Source organism: Pelodiscus sinensis, chromosome 1, assembly GCF_052426305.1.
Source record: "Pelodiscus sinensis isolate ZL-2025 chromosome 1, ASM5242630v1, whole genome shotgun sequence".
NCBI classification, from domain to species: Eukaryota; Metazoa; Chordata; order Testudines; family Trionychidae; genus Pelodiscus; species Pelodiscus sinensis.
Window position 1 is genome coordinate 332,390,620 of NC_143052.1, and position 26,683 is coordinate 332,417,302.

At 42.7% G+C, this 26,683-nt stretch overlaps 1 protein-coding gene across 1 annotated transcript in view; it reads left to right on the forward strand.

The window, feature by feature from the left end:
• Positions 1–26,163, forward strand: part of CTSC (cathepsin C) — a 38,186-nt gene extending 12,023 nt beyond the window's left edge. The window contains exons 3-7 of the mRNA XM_006118371.5: positions 14,446–14,612; positions 16,079–16,234; positions 17,374–17,489; positions 22,180–22,311; positions 24,963–26,163. Of these exons, the coding sequence (XP_006118433.2) occupies positions 14,446–14,612; positions 16,079–16,234; positions 17,374–17,489; positions 22,180–22,311; positions 24,963–25,465 (1,074 nt within the window). The 3' untranslated portion in view covers positions 25,466–26,163. The remainder of the gene's footprint in view (positions 1–14,445; positions 14,613–16,078; positions 16,235–17,373; positions 17,490–22,179; positions 22,312–24,962) is intronic.
• The last annotated feature ends 520 nt before the right edge of the window (positions 26,164–26,683 follow it).

Genomic DNA, 26,683 nt, shown 5'->3' on the forward strand with positions numbered 1-26,683 from the left:
GGCCTAAAAGTTGAGACTGGTTTGATTATTTTTTGTTTTACCCTGGAAAGACTAGGCATGTCAAGTCTTGTCTTCTTTGTCTGTATGGGAGGGATCTAGAGATGTGGATTCAGCCCTTGATTGAACAGGGAATGAGTTTTAAGTGTTCAGCAAGAACTTTCATTGAAAGGAGTCAGTGTTGCTGTTCCCCTTCCCCCGCAGTGGTACTACTTTGCATAGTAGGGGTGTTGAGAGCCTCTAAACGAAATTAAACCCTGTATATAATGGAAACCACTTCATGCCAGCGGGCTGCAGCAGCACCACCCACATGCACACATCTGTAGTTCCAGCAACAGTGCCTCCACCCAGTACTGATTCAGACAAGATAAATTGTTACAGCTGTGATGGGTCAGGCTGGGTCGAGTCTGGGCACCGCTGAGGGTGTCAGCTCAGGGTGAATTGCTTAAAACCAGGGCTACTTACAGCCCTCGACTGGAGACCTTTCCCAAATAGGCCACAAACCAGTCACACAGAGCACTTCAGCTGCCAAACTGGTCAGCAGGAAGCCTCACGAACAAAACCCCTCAGATACCCAGCTCTCCCTCTGCTACAGTCACCCGGACCTTACACACAGGTGAGAGGTTATAAAACCTGATCTCACCAACTCCGAACAGATCCTCCCTGTCCCAAAGAACCAGCCAGTCCCAGGCCAATTTACACTTTAGATCTTACCCACAAGAGCATTCTGGGCCAATCCTTTAGAATCTAAAATCTAAAGGTTTATTCATAAAAGAAAGAAAAAGTTGAGAGTAAGATGCAGGCTCTTAGCAGAGATGTTACAAACTGCTAGTTTAGAAGTCTCTGGTGCACATCCTGTATTAGGATGGATCAGCAATCCTTCCCGGCTCTCTGTCCCTAGCAAGGATGCATCTGAAATCAGTAGCAAGAGTGAAGACAAGATGGAGACGGCCTCATGAGATTTTTATATTCCCGGTGTCTCCCAAACTGAAGCTGGTCACATGATCAAGTGTTTCACATGCAAGTAGGCAGAAGGCATTGGCCAGTCTGCAGGCTTCCAGACGCATTCCTCAGGTGTGTATTGGCCACTCCCGAAAGCCATTGTCCATGGAGCAGTGCTAGTTGTCCCAGCTATTCACTGAACAATCTGTCCTCACAATAGGCAGTCCAGGCCCATTGCTCCCTCCCAAACAGAACATTTACAGTATGAGAATAGGTCCCATATTCATAACTCCACATGCAAAAATCATACAAGTACATGAGTAGCATACATAGAATCAGCAGAGCATAAGCTTTCATTTGACACTTCATGTGGCCCACTTTGTACAGAATTTGGGGCAAATGCTACCAGTGGGTGCAACAGTGATCTGTCTGCTCACTTTAAAATCCAGTAACGTGACAACAGGCATACCAAATGCATAGACTTGATTCTTTGGCTCAAAGTACAACAGGTCATGCTTTTAGTTCTGGAGATCCTCAGATCAATTCTGGTGTGTTGTCCAAGAGATGGCTATCATATGAGTAAATTATTTTTTAAACAGGGTGAAAGAAAAAAAATCACTTCCTCTGTTGTCTTGCTTTAGTTGCTTAATATCAGTAGTAATTAGAGAATGATGTCCAGCAGTACAAAATTCTACAGGCAAAACAGGGTAAACAAAAACTCAATTTCTAATGAAAAACAGACAAAACATTAGTCAGCATAAAGAAGCAAGAAGGGGAACAAAGGATCCCCCTTTTTTTTTTCTTTTTGCATATCAGCTTTTAGCCTCCCCTGTTTAGAATGCAGGGTGGTAACTAAAGCAGTGTTAGTCTTGCTGGGATTATTTCAAAGAGCTAGGGTAAATATTAGCAGCCTAGCAATCTCTGAGCAAGGAGCCAGTTTTCATGGCAAAAACTTATTTCTAAATATGTCTCTGTTATTTGAAAGCTTTTTCTATTGTAGTCGCTAAAAGTGAATGCTTGGTAGGCATTAACAAAATGCAATTCAGCCTATCTTTGGAACCTCATAGCTCATTGGCTGGGGAGAAATTATTCTCTAACATTAGAAGATCATTCTTCCTCTGAGTTCTAGGACACTAAGTTGTGTCATGTCCATGGCCATCTCTTTGTTAGTTGGCATAAAGCTTGGCAGCAAAGACAATGGGTTTATTTTTACTGTTCTTTGCATAGAAGTACAAGATTGAATTTGGGAATTGAGTTTAGGATTGGTTTCAGTATTGAGGCTTGTTCTGCACTGCAGATGAATTTTGGCCATATTCTCAGGTAAGCTGGACTGGAACAAATATCATACATCTACCTACTGCAGAGGTCTTAAACCTTCCTCTGTAGCATCTGGCCACTGTCAGAGACAGGATACTGAACTAGATACCCAGGTTATGATTCAGAATGATATGTTCCTCTTAGTGTACACAGAGCAAATGGCTACTAACTGCAGTTTGTGCTCTTCTGTAAAATGGGCTTAATATTTTTATAATTTGGAAGTAAGAGTGTTATGGGCTTGCATACAATGGTTATGACAGGGTATTATGCCTTGAGATATTTATGAAATGTCTGACTTTAACACTTGTCTGTTGTTGATTTTTTTCTTATATATATGAAGTTTTTCTTTGTTCTTGCAACCTACTTACCAGTCACCCACTATAAAATTTTCTTAGGATCTCACTGATTTTACAAGTCATTTGTTCTTTCGCCTGAGCACTGTGGGAAAATGAGTTGCCACACCAAAGGAATGGATTGGGTGAGCTTATCTACATATTTTTGTAGCTTTCAGTAGTTTGTGTAAATATTACCTTGCAAAGGATGACTTGTTTGTCTATAGCTTTTTGTGTAGGACTGGCTTTAGAATCTTACTCTCCTCCTTCCCTATCCTCCTTAGCCTTGGATCAGTTAGAAATGCAGAGACCTGCTGTATTTTGGAAGAGTTTCCATTTGTCCCCAAGTCATAGCTCTTATGCTAAATGTTTATTGTGATTATAAAAAGGGGGAAGCTCTTGTAGCAGTGGTCTCTTAAGACATGCAGTGCATTTGTATTGCACTAGATATATAGCAACCTATTGATGTCCTGAAGAAGGTGGAGCATTTAACTTGAGCCATATATACACAACAGACTTAAATCAGTTTAACTCATTTGCTCAGAGATGTGAAAAATCCACATCCCATGAGCAAGTCATCCTGATTTTAGTCCCATGTGTTGACAGGATAGCTTTTCCTGTTGACATATCTCCCACTGCTCAGGGAGATGGATGAACTACATCAGTGGGAGAAGCTCTTCCGTCAACATAATAGCATCTTTATTAAAGCACCACAGTGGTACATGTGACATGAAGACAAGCCTTTGGGCTTTCACGCCTGTCACATAATAGGCATTAATCCTGACCTGCAACCACTGTAAAGATGAGGCAGGTAGATATGCTGTCCCTTCTAAAGGTGATTAATAAGATTAAACTCCTTAAAATTGAGCTTGTAATGAATTTTCTAGGTACCCACTACTAAGAGGGTAATGAAACTTCTTAAGAATGTACCTTGTTTCTTCTACAGGACCTGAAATCTAGGCCGACATAAGATTGCTATCTGCTACATGTTGAAATCCAGTGTGCAATATGTCCTACCACAAACCTCATTGGAATTGGCTTCTGTAATATAGGCTCTCTTCTAAAGTGTATAAACAATTTCAAACTTTGCAATAGCACAAGAGTAGGGTGAGATCTGGGGGGATAAAACAAGTGTTGTTCTCCCAAGCTTCAGCTCTTATGATGCCAAAATAAATGACATTCACAGATCATGATGGCATATCCCTTTTCTCAGCTGTGATCTGTTGTGATCTCACTGTTGATCAACAGTGAAATATCACAGTTGATATTTAAATTAGAATTTTAGTCAACACCATGTGAGCAGTTCCCATTTCTTAGAATTGTCAATTTGTACAATTCAGATAACCCTCAGTATCAAGGACATTTGGCTTGCATTTAAAAAGTTGGTATTTGCAGCCTTCATCTATCAGACCTTTTGTTGTTTTTTAAGTTTATCCTGTACAGACTAACTTGGCTACCCCCTGAAGGTTCTTAAAGGTGAGTTATAAAGGGAAAAAATGAGTTTGTGCCCTTACTTCCTAACACCAGACTGGTTTTTACAAAAGTGAATTTGCAGTGCTTGTCTCTCACATAAATTCAGATATTTAGAGCCTCGCACAGGATGACCGAAGAATTCGTAAAACAGTGACATCACAAAAACTTAGTGTGAAAGTTGAGTAAGAAGGGAAGAATTTAGTCCATGCTTAAATTTTTATGTTAATTTTCGGTAAAGCCTATTTAGCCTCAGTGAGTAACATATATTTTGGAGGCAGGAAGTCTTTGCTAAAGAGTCAGCATCTCTGTTCCTTAATTAAGGTTTGAGCTGATATACATTCTCTGAGCTTACCCTCTCACTCCAAGTCCTCCAGCAAAACCAGGGAAGACTAAAGTTTGAAATTCCTGATATTTATTAATTTTTCATTTAAATGGGTGTAGTTCAGGCCATCTTTATGTATCAAAGGTGTTTTTAAAAAATGTCATAAGTCCAATTTGTTTAAAAAGTCACAGTAACCTTTAATTTATTTAAACTAGAGATTAGATTTCTGGAGCACAAAATGTTGCTAAGTGGCTGCAAACTGGCCTCACCTGACCCTAACAAAACAGGATCTTGCTGGAACCACTAGAAAGATTAAGCAGGTGTCAGTGGTGTAAGACATCACCAACATATAGTGCATGCTGAGTATCTGCAGCAAGTAACAGCTGATTGTTGGCCTAGACTTCAGGATCTGTCAAAGAAATAAGGTATGTTCTTGGAAGGCTTGAAGTTTTAATGCATTTTATTCCTTGGTTTGGACCATTAGATTTGTGGATCCATTTTTAATTTTTGTTAGTCAATTGAAATTAATAGTTTATCATGGTTTGAATTCTTAGTGTGATTTAATAACATGCACCTGCTGTTTGCTTAACCTTAATGTATGAAATGAAAATGTATTCAGGAGTAAGCCACCCCTTATTGCAGAATAGCTGTCCGGTTTGTTCAAACTATCCCCTGATGCCAGTGCAAAAAATACATTTCTTGTCTAGCGGCTTACATTTGTATAGATAGTGTAATGTACAGGCAGTCCCCAGGTTACATGGATCCGACTTACATTGGATCCCTACTTACAAACGGGGTGAGGCAACCCCGCACTAGCTGCTTCCCCCTAGCAGACCAGGGAGACGCGAAGCTAGCGCCCTCCCCCAGCAGACCAGGGAGACGCGGAGCGGCTTTTCTCAGCAGACACCTCAGCTTGAGAATAAAGGACTGAGGGAAGTGAGGTGTGGGAGAATAAAACTGAGCTCTGGAGAAATGTTTGGCTAGAGTTTCCCCTACAATATGTACCAGTTTCGACTTACATACAAATTCAACTTAAGAACAAACCTACAGTCCCTATCTTGTACGTAATCCGGGGACTGCCTGTAATATCAGGCAGCAGGATGCAGTGGTATATTTCTCTGAGTAACATCTCATTCTGTCAACATGTAGGTGTGTATTGCCAACAGCATACCCTGGAGTCCTGTTGCAATTATGACATAGGTCTTTCTCCATAAAAATCCTGGGCAACTCACTATACATTTCACAGGAGAAAAGGCACAAATGGGGGGGAGATGTAAGACATTAGGCTTTGTTACAGACATTAGACTCAACATAATTATTCCATGATGGGCTCTGAACTGGGTTCCTGAAACTTTTAAGTGTTCATGTGATTGAGGCTAACGAGCTAACATGATTCTTGGACATTTAAATCAGGAGCAGAAAGACAGTATTATATCTCTTTAGGGATTGGTATGCTCACTGCTGCAATACATGCTGTGTTCACTTCTGGTATGTACACTTTGAAAAGGTTTCAGAGAAGAACTGTGTAACTAAAAAACATGCTTCATAATGGGAAATATAAGAAGCTCGGTGCAACAACTGTAATTATACCTACACAAAAGCAAATGTGACATTAAAGAAGTAATTTAATCTTGCAAAATTATAACCATATCCAATGGTTAGTAGAGATGTTAAATTTAGATTAATTAACTAATCAAATAGTCAATGGGATTTCCATCGACTATTCGATTAGTCTATAAGGGCGCCTCCGCCTTTAAACTGTAGTGAGAGCCCTCCCAGGCTCTTGGTACAGTTCAAAAGTGGAAGCCCGCAGGGAGCCCCCTGTCCAATGGGGCTCTTCTACATTTGAAAAGCAAAATCTCAGCAGAAGTGGTGCAAGCGGAGACTGCTTCAGTCCCCGCACGCATTGTTTCCACTGTGCCTCTAACTCCCCTGGCCCTCGTGGAGATGGTTCTGGGGGGAACCAGCTTTTAAACCGGCTCCCCCCAGCACCGGTTCCTATTCCCACCTTGCTCCCTCTCTCTGATAGAAGCAGCAAACAGGGGAAATGCGACTGGCTGCATCACTAGTCGGCTAGTCTCTTACATCCCTAATGGTTTGAAGTCTTTAAATCAAGATGTGTTCTAACTCAACCTGAAGTTAGGGGCTCAGTGCAGGAATTGCTTAGGGTACATCTACACTGCATGGCTATTTCAAGATACTGGAGGTATCCTGAAATAGCTACCCTGTGTCTACACAGGCCACCTGTTGTTTTGAAATATTTTTCGAAATAATGGTCACGCTATTTTGCCATTCCAGTAAATCTCATTGCAGGAGGAATAAGGGATACCTTTAAATGGCACGTTATTTTGAAGTTTGGTGCTGTGTAGACATGCCAAATTTCAAAATAAGCTATTTTGAAATCGATTCAAAAGAAGATATGCAATTTGCATAGTGCAACTTGCGTATTTTATTTTGAGTTTAGGGTGCTGTATAGATACACCCTTAGTGAATCTCTGTGGCCTGCATTATACAGGATGTCAATTGGTTCCTTATTGATTCTTTCTAGCCTTAAAATCTATGATGCTAGAAGAATTCAAATGAAAAAATAAGTTTTTCAAGTTCTTAACAGTGAGGATAATTAACCACTGAATCAGAGTGCCATGAGAGGAGTAAAGTGTCTTCAAATGAAGACTGGATGCCTTTTAAAAAGAGGCTATAGTTTAGCCACTAGTTGTTTGTCTAGTTAGGGGGAAAGAACATTTTCTCCACAGTCGGAACTACTGGATAAAATTCTATCTGTATATGCAGTAAGGCAGACTAGATGTTCAGATGGAGCCTTTTTGGCTTTAAAATCTGAATTTGTGTTTTTTAAATCAAAGTAAGTGGCAAGATCTCATGGAGTTTTAATGGTGCATTATCTTTTTTGATGTGATGCCCTCTAGTGGACAGTTCTCTGTATTCTCTTCTCACCTTAATTCACTCTCTGATCTTTAGTAGCAGCTGCTTTGAAGAAACCTAGAGCTGAGCAATAAAGGAGAGCATTACATACATTCTTGGGGATGTAGTTTTTTCTGTTGGAGAAAGATGTCTTAAAAATAAACATGAAGAAGTTGGCAATCCATTTGTGTATCTGTGGTATTAATTGACAGCAGTTTTCTCTGCAAGTGCTATACTATAAACAGTGTTTTGTCAGCAAGAGTGCTCTTATGCTTTCAAAGCAAATGCCATTCAAACAAACACAGCTCAGTGACTCCTGACGTCTTTCGTCAGTGGGGACAGTGTTTACTCTGCCCAGCTTTTAGTGACACAACTGTGCCGACACAGACCTGTCGCTAAAAACTGTGTAGCGTAGACTCAGTAAAATGCCGCACTATTTACTCATGCAATTTGTGGGCAAGGATACTTTGTACCTTAAAGATGACCTAAGGATTTTAATATTGTTGTCTTTTGGACTCCTGTATTGTATATAAAATATGCCTGAAAGGGATTTCTTAAATGACATTTTGTTGTTGTTTTGTATCTCAGATATGAGGACTGTAAACTTATTTTCCCATGTTCTATTAGATTGGTTGTTTGTGTATATTTTGCCTTAATTAAAGGGGCAGAGATGTGAACTCTTTAACAGAAGCTTCTTGTCTCCAAAAAGTTAATTGCACATTGGAGGCTACAACGGTTAACTAATTGATTAAACAGTTAACTAATCTGATTAAAAATCTCTTCGGTTCTTAGACTGTGTTTACACTTTATGATAAATGTGGGTTTATGCATTGGCTAACAGAAATCCTAATGTAGACAAGGCAAGCTGTGGTCTGAATACATGTTAGATGGCAAAAGTAAAACCCAGAAAGTATTAAAACTATAGTATGCCTTGTCTACACAAAGATCTCATGTTATCGAACGTACTAAAAGCCTACCCTTTGTCATAGTGTAGAATAGACATAGCCTAGGTAGGTAAGAGATTTATAGGGTTTACTTTGCCCCGCTACCTTTCCTTGTCTACACTACATTTTTAAACACATTAGTTAACAAGTATTAAAAACACACCCACTTTCCTAGTGAAGACAAGTCTCAAGCAACCCTACTCACTATTTATTCATGGGATGGAACAGTAGACCCAACAAGACATGCATTTTAATAGTCTGAAACTGTCTCCCTGTCTTCTTCTGGTAAATCATGAGGAAACATAAGAGGTCACAAGGTCAGTTTTATTCTCTTTGCTGCAGATCCATCTTCTGGAACTGACTAGTTTCTTTCTGGATCTGTTTAGTGGTTTCATTGTTTTTAGGCAAATGTAAAACTCAGTTTTTAGAAATGAAAATCATTGACATTTTATTCAGATGTTTAGAACACCTTGGAGTATAACTAATATCCTATATCTGGTACACAGTAGGAAAATGTCTTTCTGATGAGCAGCCTTAGGCACTTTGTCTTCTTTCCTTGCTTCATAATGTTTTCTGTACATTCGAACACTGAAATTTCATGAATTTAAGCAAAAACTACAGATTGTACACTAGTGCTGCACTTGTATCGCAGAATATACCTTCCAGCAGGCTTATTCTAAACGCATTCAGTTCAGAACCTGAACAGTGTAGTCTGTCTCAGAACTGAAGGATATACATTCACTTCAGCTGTTTAATATGACTGTTAAAGTACAGTGTTGCCACCATCTTATTTTGAACGCAAGACGAATCCTGTGAGTCTGTCTGGCTCATTACAAGAGTGGCAAACAGGTGGTATATGGACAGTTAAGATTCAAAGTCAATACTTTTCATGAACAGCACTATTCAGACTATTACAGAGAGGCAAGTACAGTGCATGCACAGTGAGTGTATATCATTGTAAAGTTAATAAGTTTCTGTGTGTGATACAGAACATCTGGCTTTTTCAACACTATTGTGGAGAATCTCTAGAGAATTTCTAGACTGCAGAACAAATCTTTTGACTGCTCCCTCTTACTTCCCAGGATGTTCAGCAGAGTGCATTTTTTCCCCTTGGGCATTGTCTGTTTGCATAGTGAGGTAGGATGAATACAGCAAGCCAACAGGGCCAGCCCCAGGGAAAATGGGCCCTGGGTGAACCTGCATTGTGGTACCCCTATCCCCACTGTTGCCCTCTGCTTCCCCCCATTTCTTGCTTCCTCTTCTCCTCCATTTACCTGAGCTCCCTTTTGTGGCCTCATGCTCCAAGCTCCTTGCCTCCTGACCTAGGGTGCTTCCCGCTCCCCCCAAGCACAGTGCACACCCCTAAAGCCTACCCCGCTGTTGCTTTTCTACTCCTCTGCCCTGGGAACTCACTGCAGCCTCCTCCCACTAGCAGATTTCCCAGGAAAACCCCAGTAAACAGCAGTACCTGCTTCTGCCCTCCCCCCCCCCCACACACACATTTTCTTTAAATCAGGGGTTCTTAAATGTCATTGATCCGTGACCCCTACCTGACAACAAAAATTACGACATGACCCCAGGAGAGGGCAGGGGCAAGCCTGCAATCTGAACACTCATGCCATGGGCTGAAACCCTGAAGTTTTGGGTGGGGCTCGGGCTTTGGCCCTGAGCCCTAGCAAGTCTAAGCCAGTCCTGGGAACCCCAATAAAATGGCATTGCAACCTATTTTGGGGTCCTGACCTACAATTTGGAACTGCTGCTCTAAACCAAACCATCCCCATGCCACTGGTTACCAGGAACCCTCCTTGTGTTTACTGGCTAATAGTACTGAGGTTAACCAGTTAACTGGTTAATCTTTATGTTTATCAGTTAACTGCTTAAACAGGGAAGGCGGGGCCTGGGGGCTGCTCCCATCCAGCCAGGCCACCTTATTACCAGTAAGCATCCCGATAAGTGGGGATCCCTCAGAGTAGCTTTGGAGGAGAAGAGAAGGAAAGGGAGGGGCACATCCTCAGCCATGCCCCTCCCCCAACTGAAGGGAAGCATGCCGTGGCACATCTCAACCCATTCCCCTCCTCCCCCAGTCTGCACTGTTCACCAGGCACAGCAGAGGGGATGCTGCTCCCGTTAGGCAACCCAGCAGGGGGAGCACACTGCAGTGTTTGTGTGGGGAGGATCACACCTGGAAACAGCACGTGTGCTTCTCCCCAGGTCCCTGACTCAAAGATGGGAATTCCCACTCCCAAGAGAGGCGAAGGGGACGACATCTCCCAGCTGCCAGCCAGCCCCAAGCTGGCAGTGAGTTCCCAGCACGGAGTGTGGCACTGAGCCCCCTCACTCCCAAAGATGACTGTCACAAGCAGTGATGAGTGGGGGGTGCACAGCCTCAAAGCCAGCTGAAATAGCTGCCTGGGCTACTTGAAGCAAAACCTGCAGGTGGCAGGACTGGGGAGGGGGCAAAAACCAAGACTGGAGACTCCTAGAGTAGTGTCTTGCATAAAAGGCCAGTTTGTGCCTCTCTGCTCTCCACCCCTAATCAACAGTCCCAGAGCTGGAAGGGGGTGCGGGTGGCAAGAAGAAGTGCTGCCTTTGACCCAGGCAGGCAGCCGGCCCTGCACAAGCAGCACTGACTGCCAGAGTGGTGGTAGGTTTGGATAGCACAGAGCTGGCACTATAGCGCTATGCATGGAGGGTGCTGGGCAGCAAAGGAGAGCCCGAGCCTCTTGACAGCAGCGCGCTGGGTGGTAGCACCAGTCACCTACCCCTAAGGCCAATCCTGTAAGCGAATAACACTGTGTTGTGGTGCTCACAGCCTGCTCCTGTGAGGAGAAGACATGCTTGTCTTCTGAATGTAGAAGCAATACTACTGCAACTCTTAAATTGGTAACAGGAGTGAACAGCCAACATTGGAAAACCATTGGAGGATTAAAACTCTCAGAACTTCTCTTAGAATGGGGTAGACTTTATTATTTTACCACGTGTTCCCTTGTTCCCACTTCCCTTCAGCACCCTGGCAAACAACCTTTTCTCCTCTTTTTATGAATGCATGGTTTAGGTCAGGGGTGGACAATAACTTTTAATGGGAGGGCCATGCCAAGATTTTGGTAAGTGGTCGAGGGTTGCATTCTGTGCATTGGACGCGGGTGCAGTGTAGAAGGGAGTTTGAGATAGAGGACTGGAGTGCGGGGGTGGTCTGAGATGGAGTTTGAGAGAAGGGGGGGTTATGATCTGGGGCAGGGGTTTGGGGAGCAGGGTCCAGGAGAGGGTATGGATACAGGAGAGGATTCTGGCCTGGGGGAGGAGCCTAGGAGGGTGTGCAGGGTCTGGGAGGGTGTTGTGACCTGGAGGAGGTGGGAAGAGAGGGATGCAGAGGGTTTGGGTGGTGGTCTGGAGCAGGGATTTGTGGCGAGAGAGAGGGGCTAGGGCAGTGTTTCCATTTTATTTGTCCACGGAACCTTTTAAACTCGGAAGAATTTCAAGGAGCCCAAGGGAAACTAATGATCACATGCTAAATAAGGTTATGAGATGAACATTTAGTTTAATTGCACATATTTAAAAACAAAAATCACATTTAATGTGTACAAAAAAATAATGCTAAAAAACTAATATGAATTATATTGGCAATTTTCAATGTGGACAGTGGTTTTTCTTCTTTTCTTGGAAAATTCTTTTTATATTTTGTTTAATACTAAAAAGTTGGATTTGCATATTTGACGCTGCATTCAGATGATTTCTGTATTTTGTTTTTGTTTCTGCATAATTCAAAAACCCAGTTTCACACAAGTATGTGCTGGTGAAGGTTAATAACTGACGAATTGCATGTCTTGATAAAGCTGAATATTCTTGAGATAAGCCGCCCCCTTTAAATTTTTTTATTAATTGGCCATCTGAAGTGATTTTGATTAGGTTTTCATAATCTTGCATAAAAATACTGACTGGCTTTCCTGTTATACTTAATGGATTTCAAATCCAGTTATTGTTGTCATTTATGGTTGGAAAATACTTCATTATGTTTGTGTATAAATCACAAAGATGATCTGCAATGTCCTGGCCAGGAAGAAGAGTACAGGTGAAAGCTTGGGGAAGAGTTGTCTGACCAGGAGGGAGGGTACAAGAGGGGTCTTGGGGCAGGGTGCCTGGCCAGAAGGGAGGGGACTTGTGGCAGAGTGTTAGAGAAGCTGGAAATGCGGGCTCTTGGTGTGGGGGAGGGGAGTGAAGGGGATATGGATGCGAGGGCATGAGGGGGGACGCTTACCTGGCTTGGCACCCTGCTGTAGCAGGGAAAGCCTCCAGGCAGCATGCTCTTGTTCCTGGATGGGAGGAGGGGGGAGCTTAGTCTCCCCTCCCTTCCCTGCCCGTGCAGTGGGGAACCCAGCTGCAGCACCAGGCCATGTTTCCTGTTGGCAGGGCGGAGGGAGGGAGAGGGTATAGAAACCCTGATCTTCCCCGCCAGATCAAACTCTGCCACTTCCCCAGCAGGCTGGGGAGGGGCGCTGGGGAGAGAGAGCAGCAGCACATGGGGGGCAGCAAGCTCGAGTGCGCCCCAAATGGGGGTGGGCAGCAGAGCCTGAGCCGGGTTCCACGCAGGCAGCAGGTAAAAAACACACCGAGGTCCGAAAGCAGCTCCTCGGCTCTGGCCACTCCTCCCTCGCCCCGCCTCCCCGCCTCCAGCAGCAGCAGCCGCCACTGTAAAAGCTGCCGCCTGCACGTGAGGCTGCAAGGCACCAGGATAGGACAGTCCTGCAGGGTGAGGAGAGGCCGCGCCATGCGCGGAGGTGAGGCAGCCGCAGTGGGTGGTGGAGCGGCCAAAGCCATGCACCCTCAGAAGCCCATCCACTCTGGGAAAGCCCCAATGGGATCTGCCTACGGGTTCTGCAGGGGGCGGGGGAGCAGAATTTTTTCACAGAACCCCGAGTTCCACTTCGTGGAACCCCAGGGTTCCACGGAGCACCATTTGGGAAACACTGGGCTAGGGTGTCGCAGGCAGGCTCTGGCTGGGAGGGGCTTTCCTAGGAGGCTCCCGGCCAACAGAACCTGAGACAGACTGTTCCACTTGGCTGTGCTCCATCATGGGGAAGAGGGAGGGAGGAGGCTTTGCTCGCTGGCCCTGCCTTCAGGAAAATTTCTCAGCTCCTATTGCCCAGAAACTGCAAGGAGCCAGGAGTCAGGTGACAACACAGTGGCAACGATTCTCTAGACACTAGTGTTAATTGGTCCTAAACAGAAAGCCCTGTTAATCCAGAAAGTAAGATATCAGAACTTTGCTGTATGGGTGGCCAGAGCATGAGTGCTAGGTCAATGTGTAGAGATTGATCTCGTTAAATAAATTAATCTTTGCCTCACTTTTCATGGGTGAAATTCCAGAGGGTGTAACATTGAATGAGTATTGGCTTTCAGAGATAAGATGAGCAATAGGAAAGCACTGAAGTTTTAATGCACTGGAAATAAGCATTTAGCAAAACAATACAACATTTATATGCAAAAAGATTTCAGGACTACATCAGCCTGTTCTTTGAAGCTGCTTTCGTTGAATCAACATTCATTGTACCTGGAATATTTTTTTTTAAACTGTCAAGGTGAATCTGTTTCCTTACATATGCTTGACACTACTCACAAACTAGGGGAAAACTGGGAGGTGCGGTACTGTCTGAAGGACTGTAGCAAGGCTGTTCTCTTTTCATGCTTCTTTTAGCTCTGCAAAGAGCAGCCTCGTGTCACACCAATTGTGGTTTGTCACCGTTCTTTCACTGATCATATTGTCATAAGTGCAGAGGATTCTAATGTTCTGTCCTACTGATTTTAACCCAGTTTGTACCAGATTTGAACTTGGTTGGTAACCAGAGCAACCAGTTGTGTTTCATTCTTGTCAGTAACCAAGCTAGAGCCTGATTGTCTTCCTATAATAAGTTCATAAGTTTATTGAATGGACAGGATTCTCTCCATTGGCTGGCTGGGCGGCCTTCCTCCTAGCTCTGTGGTTGGCTGTCCAGAATGCATTGTCCCATATGCTCTGATACTACAGTGTATGTCTCCTCCAGACACGCTATTACGTGCTGAAGGAGAGTGTTTAGCTGTTAAGATATTAGCTGTACATGTTCTGCGGAGAGTGGCTTGGTAGCACGTTTCAGGCATCGCTTCTTCAATGCAGGAGTCGTGATGTGGCTGTATATATGTGTAACATAGTTTGTTTGATTTACAGTACAAAAAGGAAGGCCAAAATGTAACCAGTTACTGCCATGAGACCTTCCCAGGATGGGTGCATGACGTGCTGGGCCATAATTGGGCATGTTTCATTGGACAGAAAATTTCTCCTTCTCCCTCCAGCATTCGTGTGAATCAATTCCCTCTCCAGAAACCAAGTGGAAAGTGAGTACAGAGTGAATGGAGGATGACTTTTTATTTTGAAATACAGTGACAGCAGCACTTGTGCTTTAAATTCCAGATTAAAACGTGTGCACTGGCTCCAGGGCAAGATACAAGATATAGTTTCACAGCAAGTTTGTGGCCCAAGTGAACTAAATTCCTTAGGCCTTGGGGGAAGCAAGTAGTGGTGATGGGGCAGTTCTGTGGATAGGTTTTTCATTTTCTTCAGATATAGCATGCCGTCTTTACTTTCAGATATAATCACAGTCAAAATGGAAAGCTACATTTCATCTGTTTAAAAAAGATCTGTATGAAAAGTGTTGAATCTGTAGCAATAAGGATGTCTACAATTAGTCTAAGTTAAGTGTTGTCCAATGCTAGCCATTCATTTCCACCTGCTAGAGGCTAAATGGTGAATATCCTTGCTTTTCAATTTAAGGCTTTACTGTGAACACTGGATGTTATGGCCTTGATCAAGCTTTATATTGAGATGTGATCCACAACTTGAAAAAGTTGGGGAACCTCTGTCTAAATAACCTGGTTTGCTTGTCCAGTTGGCTGCCGGGATATAGTCAAACTTTGAACCATAATGGAGCATCAACCCAGTCCTAGCAAAATAGAAGGATTTAGCCTGAAGATCTAAAGCATTGGATTTGGGAGTTTGAAAGAATAAATTTAGTAAATGGTCATCCCTGCTCTCTGAAAATCCAGGCAATAGAGGAAGAGTCTGAATCTGAAATCCATAATACCTTTCAGGCAAATGGTCTCATGGGACTACGTAAAATAAAAGGGGAGGAATGACTGGCTTCGTATTTCTTTTTTCCCCACTTCATGAGCCAAGTGTACTCTTAAAAAACACTGCACCAGCGCTGCTATGGTGCTTTAATGTGGATAATCCAAGCCAACTGGAGAGAGCTTTCCCATGGGCATAGTTAATTTACCAATCTGACAAATGGTAGCTATATCAACAGCAGCACTGTCTACACCAGGGGTTAGATTGATATAACTACATCACTCTGAGTGTATTTTCATACCCCTGAGCAATGTAGTTGTAGTGAGTATCATAGAGCCTTCCTATATGTAGCACAGAGCCTCCCTTGCAGCTGGCTTACAAGAGCCTTCTCCTAACTGAGGCTATGTCTAGACTGCAGAATTATATTGGAAAAAGATAAGCAAATTTGTGTATCTACACGGGGCCAAATTTCGGAAAAACCTCCTCTTTCGGAACATCCCTTCTTCCTCATACTATAAGGAATACAGAGATGGCAAAAGAACGCATCCGCTTTTTCAGAATCTTTCAAAAAAGTGGATGCTTTCCTTGGATGTGGCATAGCTTTTCCGGGATACAGGAGATAGACAGTTTAGACATAGCCTGTGTGTTAGGTTGTCTGATCACAGCAGTTGTGTGATTAGTGAGTGGCCCTCAGGCCAAACTTTTTTCTTATTGTCCTGTTTCTGATTGTCTGCAGGTTTTCCAGGAGGCCCTATGTACACAACTTTGACTTTGTGAAAGCCATCAATGCTGTTCAGAAATCCTGGACAGCTACAATATATAAGGAATATGAAACTCTCACCCTGGAAGAACTAACTAGAAGAGCTGGAGGTCCCAAGTCCAGAGCTCCAAGGTATTAAAGTTTTCCTATTTAGGTCATGCTTTCTGGCACAACTGTCCTGCTTGTGATCCCATTGTGCTTGTATACATTTTTGGCCCTCACACCTATCTATATCTCATTTTGCTGGTAGTATTTGTTCCCTGGAATAATGATGACATGCTAGAAATATGAATCCTGAAAATTGTGCCCTGGTGTGATGGTCACTTCGGGCTGCTGATGCGAATTCCCCATTTGTGTGTGTTGGAGCCGTGTTGGTCTCAGGATATTGCAAGACAAGGTGGGTGAGGTAATATCTTTTACTGGATGAACCTCTGTTGGCAAGAGAGACAAGCTTCCGCGCTTACACAAAGCTTTTCTTCACATCTGTACGCTTGAAAGCTGGTCTCTCTCCCCAACAGATGCTTATCCAATAAAAGATAGTACGTCACCCATCTCGTCTTTCTAATGTGAATGCTCTGATTGTGGCCCTGCTCTGTGAATCCTAGTATATTGAGAGCATGAATCTTTGCCACTAGAAGAGGAGGGTAAATCTTAATGCTAATATCCTGCTGTTTAGATCTCACTCCACTCTGAGTTTGGGGGTTTTAATCTTGGCATGTGTATCCTGATGCCAATCCATGAATGTAGTGGAGTTTGGAAATAAAATCTTTGTGGGGGAGGAGGCACCATTGTCAGGAGAGTGCTGTGGTCAAGAGGCAGGGTGTGCCTGGGGTGTGAGGTCATGAAAGGGAGCTTGTGGGGCAGGCAAAGGATGGGGGAGATTCCTCTGCCACTTTGGGCTGGGCCCCACCCACTTTTCCAAAAGTTTCCACCCACTTTTCCAAAAGTTTCATCTCCTTTGGGTTCCCCAGAGTGATCTGACACCTTGGGCAGTTGCCATGGCTCTTACCACAGCCAGGCTCTGGTTTCTGGTACAGGGGGACTTCCGGGGAGAGGAAGAGCAGGGAATGAGGTCCCATGGTGAAGGGGGGTGTGGTGGGCCCAAAGGTTCTTATGCTTAGGGCCCCAATCTTAATCTTAATGCACCTCAACTGTTAGGAAATAGTCTATGGAAGCAAAATTGCTGGAGGTGTCAGTTCCTTATGAAGTCTCTTTTCCTCTGTCTCAGCTACATGATATGTTATTGTCAAATATATGTTTTTGTGTTTTAGACCGAAGCCTGCACCACTAACACCTGAAATACTCAAAAAAGTTTCAGCTTTGCCAGAATACTGGGACTGGAGGAACATTAATGGTGTCGACTATGTCAGTCCTGTACGAAACCAAGGTACAAGGGTTTTCATAGTCTCCACAATGCAAAAAGTATCTTAATCTGTTCACATATCGGTATCACGAAAGGTCTGAATTTGCTTTGCTCTGTGGTCCCCTACAGTAGGCAGTAAAACACACCTGATATACAAACCTTCTATGAGGGCTTGGAAAATATTTTGGCTCTGACTGCCTTCTGCTTTGGCAGGAAGTATTTTGTCCTGTCAGACCATACAGTTCAGTACAGGAATGAAAGTCAATTACCGTGGCGCTCTGTATGGAAATCACTAGCACATTCTGTTTGTCCAAACTGTCATTGTGATGAATTTCTACCCACCACAATCTCAGAATTGATACAGTGCAAGTTCAGTTATTAATTTTTCAGTTAATTGCTGCTGACAGCATATTATCATACAATTTTAACCAATAATCCCTTGAAGGCTTGTTTATACCACCCTCAAGTCTCATTACTGAAATTATTTTAGGAATAATTAGTTACATGACTGATAAGTTTCTGTGCTTTGAAAAGCACAGACACTGGTAAACATCTGATACCCCCCAAAAACCAAAATGCAATCACTCTAAATGCTTTCTCCTCACTCCTACACTGATACAGACCTTCCTTAGTTAGGTTTAAAGGTATAGTCATACTATTATTTATTTGTATTGGTTCAAAATCTTCTCTTGAGGTAAATGAAATGAAGTGCTGCTATATAATTAAATTGTTTCTAATCCATAGCTCCCTTTCCAATGCATGAGAAATTTGGTGTGTGTGTTTACTGAAGAATTTTTTTGAGGGGGTGAGAAGGGAGAGGATTTTTAGGTGGGAGAGGAGAGTGGGGAAAGAAGGATGATGAGCAAGGTTGTGAAATATGAAAGAGCTGGTTCATAATCTGATCTATTGCTGAATGAGTACAGGAAATATTGAAACACTTAGGCAGGAACTGCCAGCAGCTAACTGGTGTGAAGACCTGTGCTTCATTTGTACCTTTCAGTTCACTTGAGAAATCTGGTATCATTCCTTCTTCATTAAGTGGAAAACAAGATCTAAGGTTTCCTCTTCCTGAAGTAGGATTGTAAACATGTTCTCAGTAAGGGGAATCTTCCTTTGCTGCCTTCAGTAATAGGAGCTGCCCAAACCCCCTCGTGTTATGTTGAGAGAGCACCTCAAAAACAGTGTAAAGGAATTCAGGCAGAGTGGGTTTCATGTAACATTCAGCCATAAATGAGTATCTTTGGTATGCTAAACAGCCTAAAGACAGCATTATTAATATGACACATTTCAGAGGGGTAGCCATGTTAGTGTATGTCAGCAAAAACAATGAGGTGTTCCCTCACACCTTGAAGACTAATAAATTTAGTTGGGCATAAGCTTTCTTGGGCTGGAGCTATGCCCAACTAAATTTATTAGTCTTTAAGGTGCAATGGGACTCCTCATTATTATTAATGTGCATAATGCTGACATACCAAGTAATCATCTTTCTTACAATAATGGGCTGTTGTAGATTTGCACAGACATCAGATATCAATGGCTGTAAATAGTTATTAGTAAAACAATGGCATAGTATTAAGATTTAGATGCTGAACATTTGAAAATGCCCAGGAGACTAACAGAGCCATGAGCAAAAGAAGCATGCGTTTCCAAATAGCTAGTTGTATTTTCAAAGCCACTACCATTCTCCCAAATGAACATGGAATTTCATAGGAACAAAAGTTAATAGTCTTTGAAGCTATTCCTTCAGAATTACTGGGCAGGCCCCCAGCCACCGTTTTCTTGGTTTGTACTTCTCCTTTATATCTATTCTAATACATCAGCATTCCCCAGTGTAATCAGGCACCTTTTTTTAGGTAACCTCCTTTATTTGTTATTTAGTACAGTAGCTGAATTACTGTATACTTTAATACCAGCTAACACTTTAAGAGGCCAAGGCCTGGTATACACGAAACACTTAGGTCAATGGAAGGCAGCTTACATCAGCCTAATTATGTCAAGTATCAGAGGGGTAGCCGTGTTAGTCTGAATCTGCATAAACAACGAGAAGTCCCATGGCACCTTATAAACTAACAGATTTATTGGAACATAAACTTTCATGAGCAAAGACCCACAAAACAAAGACCCATCTGACGAAGTGGGTTTTTGCCCACGAAAGCTTATGCTCCAATAAATCTGTTAGTCTGTAAGGTGTCAGAGGACTTCTTGTTGTTTATGCTTATTATGTCAGTGTTATACCACAGCCGTACTCCACTGATGTCAGTGCCCTACTACACTGGCATAACTCCACCACCAGGAGAGGTGGACCTCCTAGGTGGAGCTGTGAAATTTAAATAAAGGCTAGTAGGTCCACTGCTGTGAACCCGGCACCTGTTTCACAGCTCGGGCTGTCATTCTGGGGTGGGAGAAAGACAGCTGGGCTGCCGTTTGGGTTCTGGGCCCTAAGCTCCCTGCTAGGAGAAGGGAGCTGAGAGCTAGGGAGATGGGACAGCTGGGCACTCGGCCCCCTCTCTGCCCCTCTTACGTTGATGGAAACGCTCCTGCTGAAAATGCACACCACTGTGAGAAGGAGGGCAGTGTGGATGTGAACCATTCTGTGCAATAATGACTGGAGTGGCTGTAAGTTGACCTGATGTAGTGTGACATAAGTGTGCAGTGTAGATGTGCTCAAAGCTCAGTTTGAAACTAGAAGCAAACAGCATGAACAGGAACTCTAATATAAATTAGGCTTCAATAAACTCAATGTCCCCCTTTCCCCACTCACTGCCACTTTACATATCTTCTGCAGAAGAGGATGCATTGTTTGAAAGGATGCATTGCTGTCATCTGTTGTTTGCCGTCTGTTTCTGCTGTGGGCAATTACATGACAATAAGTCATTTAGCTTAGAGAGCTAGGATTCCCAGTAAATCTATGCTCTGGCTCCTGTAATCTTCCTCTCAAACCAGAACAGGTGGAAAAATATAGTGACCTACTGATCTTTACCTTCTAAAGGTGTTTTATGCCCTTTAAATCATTTTTCATCATTTAATGATCCTTTTGACACAGTCTCCTAATGCAGTTAAGTCTGTGATTGATTTGGAATTGAATTTGTGGAGAACATTGGACATGAAACAGTTCAGGCAATTATCTCTGATCTCCACTGATTTTTTGTTTCTTTGTGGGTGTCATATTGAGAGGTTCCCAGAGTATGCTGCTGCTGTTAATGGGAGAATTTTTTTCAAGTTATTTCCAGGATAATGGTTACAATAATGATCTCTTACGTATCTTGGCAAATGAGACCTAACCAGCTGTGGCTTGGCCAATCAGCAAATAATGCTATGATTGTGTAAGAATAGGTTTCATCTTTCACCCACTAGGGTGATCAGAGAGCAACTTCCACCCCCTCCTCTTCAGAGAAGCATCCATCATCAACTCTAACAGTACAATTTCATAAAGTCCTGCTTTTGTAATAGCCGTGCTTGATGCCCTCCTACACACGGTTTGAGACATGAGGTAGTTTGTTTTTTGTGTTCCCAAAGTCTCATTGCTTTTGTAAGCTTTGCAGAATTTTCCTTTGTTTCATGACAGTGGATAAGTCAATTGGGGTTCGTCAGTGGCAAGGGGTGATAGAATAAGACCTCAGCTACACAATGCTTGCTCTGCAGTGAGACTACTTCATTTTTAGAGATTCTTCTGCATCACAGGAAATACTGAGAGAGGACGAAGGACTACAACTAAAAGGCAACACTACATTTTGATGTAAAATATGCTAGGTGACTTTATCTTGTTGCCTCCTACCAGAGACAATTACTCTGACAAGCCCCAGCGTGTGACTGCATACTGCTTGAGAGAATCTCAAAATCCACAATATTAAAACTTTCATGTACATTTCCAGATGCTAAAATAAGCCATTATTTTAGAAGCACTAGGGTCAGTCAAGTGTTGCACTGTGAAACCATGGCTCTAAATACACTAACATGCTAAGGATATCTAGGCCACATCTATACTAATAGGAAGATTTACTAATACTAAATCAAATGCTGAGGCTGCCCTCATTAGCCATAGTACTCCTCACTGTCGTGAGGAGTAAGGGAAGTTGACGAGAGCATTTCTTCCATTGACTTCTCACTGGGAATGGCACCAAAGCCTGGCTTAAGGTACATCGACTCCAGCTATGTTATTTACATAGCTGGAATTACATATTTTAAGCCGACTTTCTCCCATAGCATAGACTTGATCCTAGAATCTGATTTCCAGAGTTCAACTGGCACAGGTCAAATGACAGGTTTTTAGGAAGGCTTCATAAAGAGTAATCTCAAAAGAGACTTGGTGATGAACAAATATTCTTTATAGGACCATTCAGTGGCGGCAGCTCAGCATTTGTGCAGCTTTTAAAACTAGACAATTAAAGTTAAACTTAATTGTTTTTAAGAAGAGAAACAATATTAAAAAATCTTGTCTTGTTCTTCCTCTTAGGAGACATCAAACTTACTGTATAGCCACAGCTGATCCTTAAAGGGTTTTGTAAATAGTAACTGCAGAAGGACTATTTTTGTGTATACAATGAAGCATATTTAAATAGCCTTTTTGAACTGGTGCCCAACTTGCAATTAAGTAGCAGATGATGTCAAAGCAGAGTTGGATTAATTCAGCAACCTGTGCAATGCAGGGTCACCGCTCTTGCTAGCTCTTATTCTATTTAGTTTACTGATGTATTGTATCTCCTATTCTCCTCAGCATCATGTGGCAGCTGCTATGCGTTTGCTTCTATGGGCATGTTAGAGGCAAGAATTCGTATCCGCACTAACAATTCTCAGAGACCAATCTTGAGTCCTCAACAGGTTGTGTCTTGCAGCCATTATTCTCAAGGTGAGTGCACTGGAGACATTCCCTTATTATTGGGAAATGGGGTTGTAACAGGTTCCCCCGGGATTCCATCTAGAACTGGGGTTTTACTGCACTCTCTGACCCACCAGCCTGGGTTCCTTCTTGTTGTTTGCTGCTGAGAAAAGCTGCAGACCTTCTCCTGGTCTTACCCTCTACCAGCATTCATATAGTAGTGACACACCCAGCTGCAGTTACATGCAAGAACTCTGACCAGTACTTCATGAACCGACACTAGAAAAGCTACAGCCAAGATTATCACTAGTTCTCCAAGCACATACTGTCTCTCCCCCCACCCCCCCATACACATTGGAGTATAAAGGCCAGATTATACAGCCTTACATTGCACAGAGAGCTATATAGCGTAAGGGCATAGAGTTCAGCCTTCCCTCAATGTGGAGTAGGAATGCAATAGAACCTTGAGCTAAAGCAATTCACGCCATACTCACTGGTTTAGATTAATGCATAACATAACATGTATTAACTACACAAAATAAATGGTAACTGCTTATAAGGGATAGCAAACTGATCAAAGCAGATTACCTAGTAAATAAAAACACAAACTAAGATTAACATACTAGAAAGATAGGATTTGAAGTTAACAATCTCTCATACTGATTACACCTGGATGACTGCACAAGCAGGCTGCAGATTCTCAAGGCATAAGCTACACTTGCTTTGCAGTTTGGAATCTCCAGGTTTTTAATACACAGGGTAGAAGTACCTTAGCTTGTGTCCAGTACCCCTCTCCTTTCAGTCTGTGTTCTTGTGTGGGGTGTGAAGAGCAACAGTTGACATGATTCCCTGCCTTATGTAGCGTAGTATATGGTGGGAATCCTTTGTCCCAAACTCAGTGTGTGGAAGAACCCTGACCCCACCCCCAGATGGACCTTGTGGAGTCATAGCAGCCATTATTCACTGGCTGTTTGGAATGCTGTCAGGAAGGCTTACCAGGTAGGGGATAAGTTTCTCCTAATGCCTATTGTTTTCCTTAATAGGCTCGTTTTCCTGATTAGGTTCTTCCTAGCCAGCTACCTAGACTGAAGCATCTTGTCTAGTGGGTGTCACACCAGGTGTAACTGCATTTGAAATACAGATACATAGTCTGTATTTATAACTTCAGATGCAGAAATGATACTTGCATATAAATAGGATCATTGTATTTGGTAAATCATAACTTTTCCAATGACCATCGTAATTATGGCATAATCATATCAAAATATCACAGTGAAGAATATGGGAGGCAGTGTCAGAGGGGGAGGAAACCGCAAGGGTTTTGTAACTGCAGCAGATGAAGAGTTGACAGCCTCTTCTGATTGATTGACAACCATTTTTCTAAGCCAGTCTGTCATGGTGGAGGGGGGGGGGGGGGAAGCAGGTATCATTTTCTGTGAAATGGCAGCTTCAGAAGACCCAGGGTATTGGAGCAAGTTTCCTTCATGACTGAAAGAGAGCATTAATTATTAAGTGTCACATGCTTAGGACTACATTTTTATGGTAACTCACTTCTGTGATTCTATAGTAATGTAGATTTAATTCCAGAATAGGTAAGAGTCCAGTTTGCTGGATGCTTTTGAATGTTATATTGGAGTTGAACCACAAGTGGCTTGTTTAACATGAGCTAGTGGTCTGTGGAGACTGGCTGCTCATTTGTTGTCTGCTATCTTGCTTCTCCAGATGCTTATGGAGGCATCCAGGCGCTTTGTTGTAAACCGCCTCGGATGGCTGCAGAAAGCAGCTGGAAACAAAGAAAATGAACCTGTTTGGGGGAATGTGCTGCACAGCAGGAGGCTCCCGGAGCTGTAATCCACCAGCAGGGCACCGGGAATGTCTAGGGGGATCAGAGGAGAGTTAGGAGAAGGCCACCAGGATGGGTAGCACATCTAGAGAGAAAGGAACAAAATGTCACACAAGCGTGTACAGAGGGAGGAAGAACAGATGGGTGTGGGGAGGCAAAAAGCAGACAGTGTGATTCACTTTTGGAAAAAAAGGACATCACCTTGATGGTATATGATAGATGCCCTACATATTTTTTCCCAGTGTTAGTTTCCATTTAAGGAATTGCTGTGGTTATCATGGGGATGTCATATAGTCACAAATGGGTGAGGGGACAGGGAGTTAAAGTCTTCCATCCTATGAGTCTGCTCCAGAGCCCTTTTTCTGGCTGTGAAAGGAATGTGAAGCATTCTATCCTCTTGATCTCAGATGAGAGGTAAAAGTGGCATGTTCCCTTCTAGTTGTAAGCTGTATTAGCCATGTTCAGTCTGATGCAAAATATTGGGGATAATAAAGCCTTGCAGTGATTTTCTTTTTTTAAATGGACTTCAAAATTCTGACCATAACCTGTTCAGAAGACTGGCAGGTTCTTCCTCCATCCCGAAAAGATCTTCTGCAAGGACAACAGGAGTCCTGTGGCCCCTTAAGGACTAACAGATTTATTAGGGCATAAGCTTTCATGGGTAAAGGCCACTTAATCGAATGCATCTTGGTTTTACTCATGAAAGCTTAAACCCAAATAATCTGCTAGTCTTTAAGGTGCCACAAGATTCGTCTTTGTTTTTTGCAGATACAGACTAACACAGCTACCCCTCTGAGACTTCTGCAAGGAGTAACCAGGTGTTTTCTAACTGTTTCAGGCTGTGATGGTGGATTCCCATACCTCATTGCTGGGAAATACGTCCAAGATTTTGGTGTGGTTGAAGAAGACTGTTTCCCTTACACGGCCACGGATTCTCCATGCACTGTTAAGCGGAACTGTTCCCACTACTATACCTCTGAATACCACTATGTTGGTGGGTTTTATGGAGGCTGCAATGAAGCCCTGATGAAACTTGAACTTGTTCTTTATGGGCCACTAGCTATTGCTTTTGAAGTGTATACTGATTTCATGACCTATAGAAAAGGAATCTACCATCACACTGGGCTGCAGGATGAGTTCAACCCCTTTGAGTTGACCAATCATGCTGTATTGCTCGTGGGCTATGGCAAAGATCCAGATACTGGTGAGAAGTTCTGGATAGTGAAAAACAGCTGGGGAAGCTCCTGGGGAGAAAATGGTTACTTCAGGATCCGTCGGGGCACAGATGAATGTGCAATTGAAAGTATAGCAGTGGCTGCAACTCCTATTCCAAAATTATAAAGCAAAACTTTTTCCCCAGTGCCTCATTTCTAAGCAGCAAATTCCTGAGCCATAAGATTGTACTGATTATATTATGTACTTGGAAATTTTTACTGCAGTATGTTAAAGCTTCAAAATGAGTTTTAATGAGATTTTTTTTTAGCACAATGTGAGCAGTTTTCACTCTCTACCACTAAGGACACTTCCAAATTCTGCTTCTTGTTTGATACACAAAGATACACTTCTTATGAACAGAGGCTGGCAGTAAATTCTCTAAGAATGCAATTGTCATTAGATTAACAATGGTGGTTATCCATCATTCTGTAAAGTCCCAATCTTTATTTTCTTCTCCTTGGATAATCTTAAAACCAGATCTTAGAAGGCAATGATTGTTACAATAATCTATAATTACTTAAAGGGACACTTTTTAACATATTGTGCCTTAATCCTGGGAAATCAGGGAAGCATTTTAAAATTGGACATATTAAGTGTGCATCAGAGGGTGATTACACTGTGACTAAAGGGAAATTTTAAAGCTTTAAATGTTTGGCAAACATGCAAGAAAAATGTCAGATGTCAAACTCTCTGAACTTCAAAGTTTGTTTTACACATTGGGCTTTCACTATATTTATGTGGCTTTTTTAAAAGGTTCCTTTTTAATGAATGTCATTTGAATTCAATTGCAAGCTGATCCTCAATAAAAAAAATCTGACTCTGTTGCTGTAGGAGTTGTTCCTTACTTAAGCTGATGCCTTTTTATTTCCATGAGCTATACCAACAGCTTTAAAATTGAGAAGGGATGTCCAGTTATTTTAGCATAAAGAAGATTTGGGGATCGTCAGAGAAGGAGAATTATAAATCATCTAGCCTTGAGGCAGTTCTTTTGGTTTTTTTATACTGCATGGAGTTGCTCTTCAGTACAAGTGGAGTCTTGTACAGCATGTAGCACAGGGCAGTCCCAATCCATGATTAGAGCTTTTTAGTGGCATCTGTGTGTGTGGATGTGGATAAGGCTATGTGAGCTGTAATCCTCTATCCCAAGGCTACATCTCCACTGGCAGCTTCTTGTGCAAGAACTGTTTTGCGGAAGAGTTCTTGCGCAAAAAGTTTTCCACAAGAGCGCCTCTACACTGGCATGTGCTTTTGCGCAAGAGCATCCATGGCAGTGTAGATGCTCTCTTGCGGAAGAAAGCTCTGATGGCCATTCTAACCTTAGGGGCTTCTTGCGCAAGAAATTCA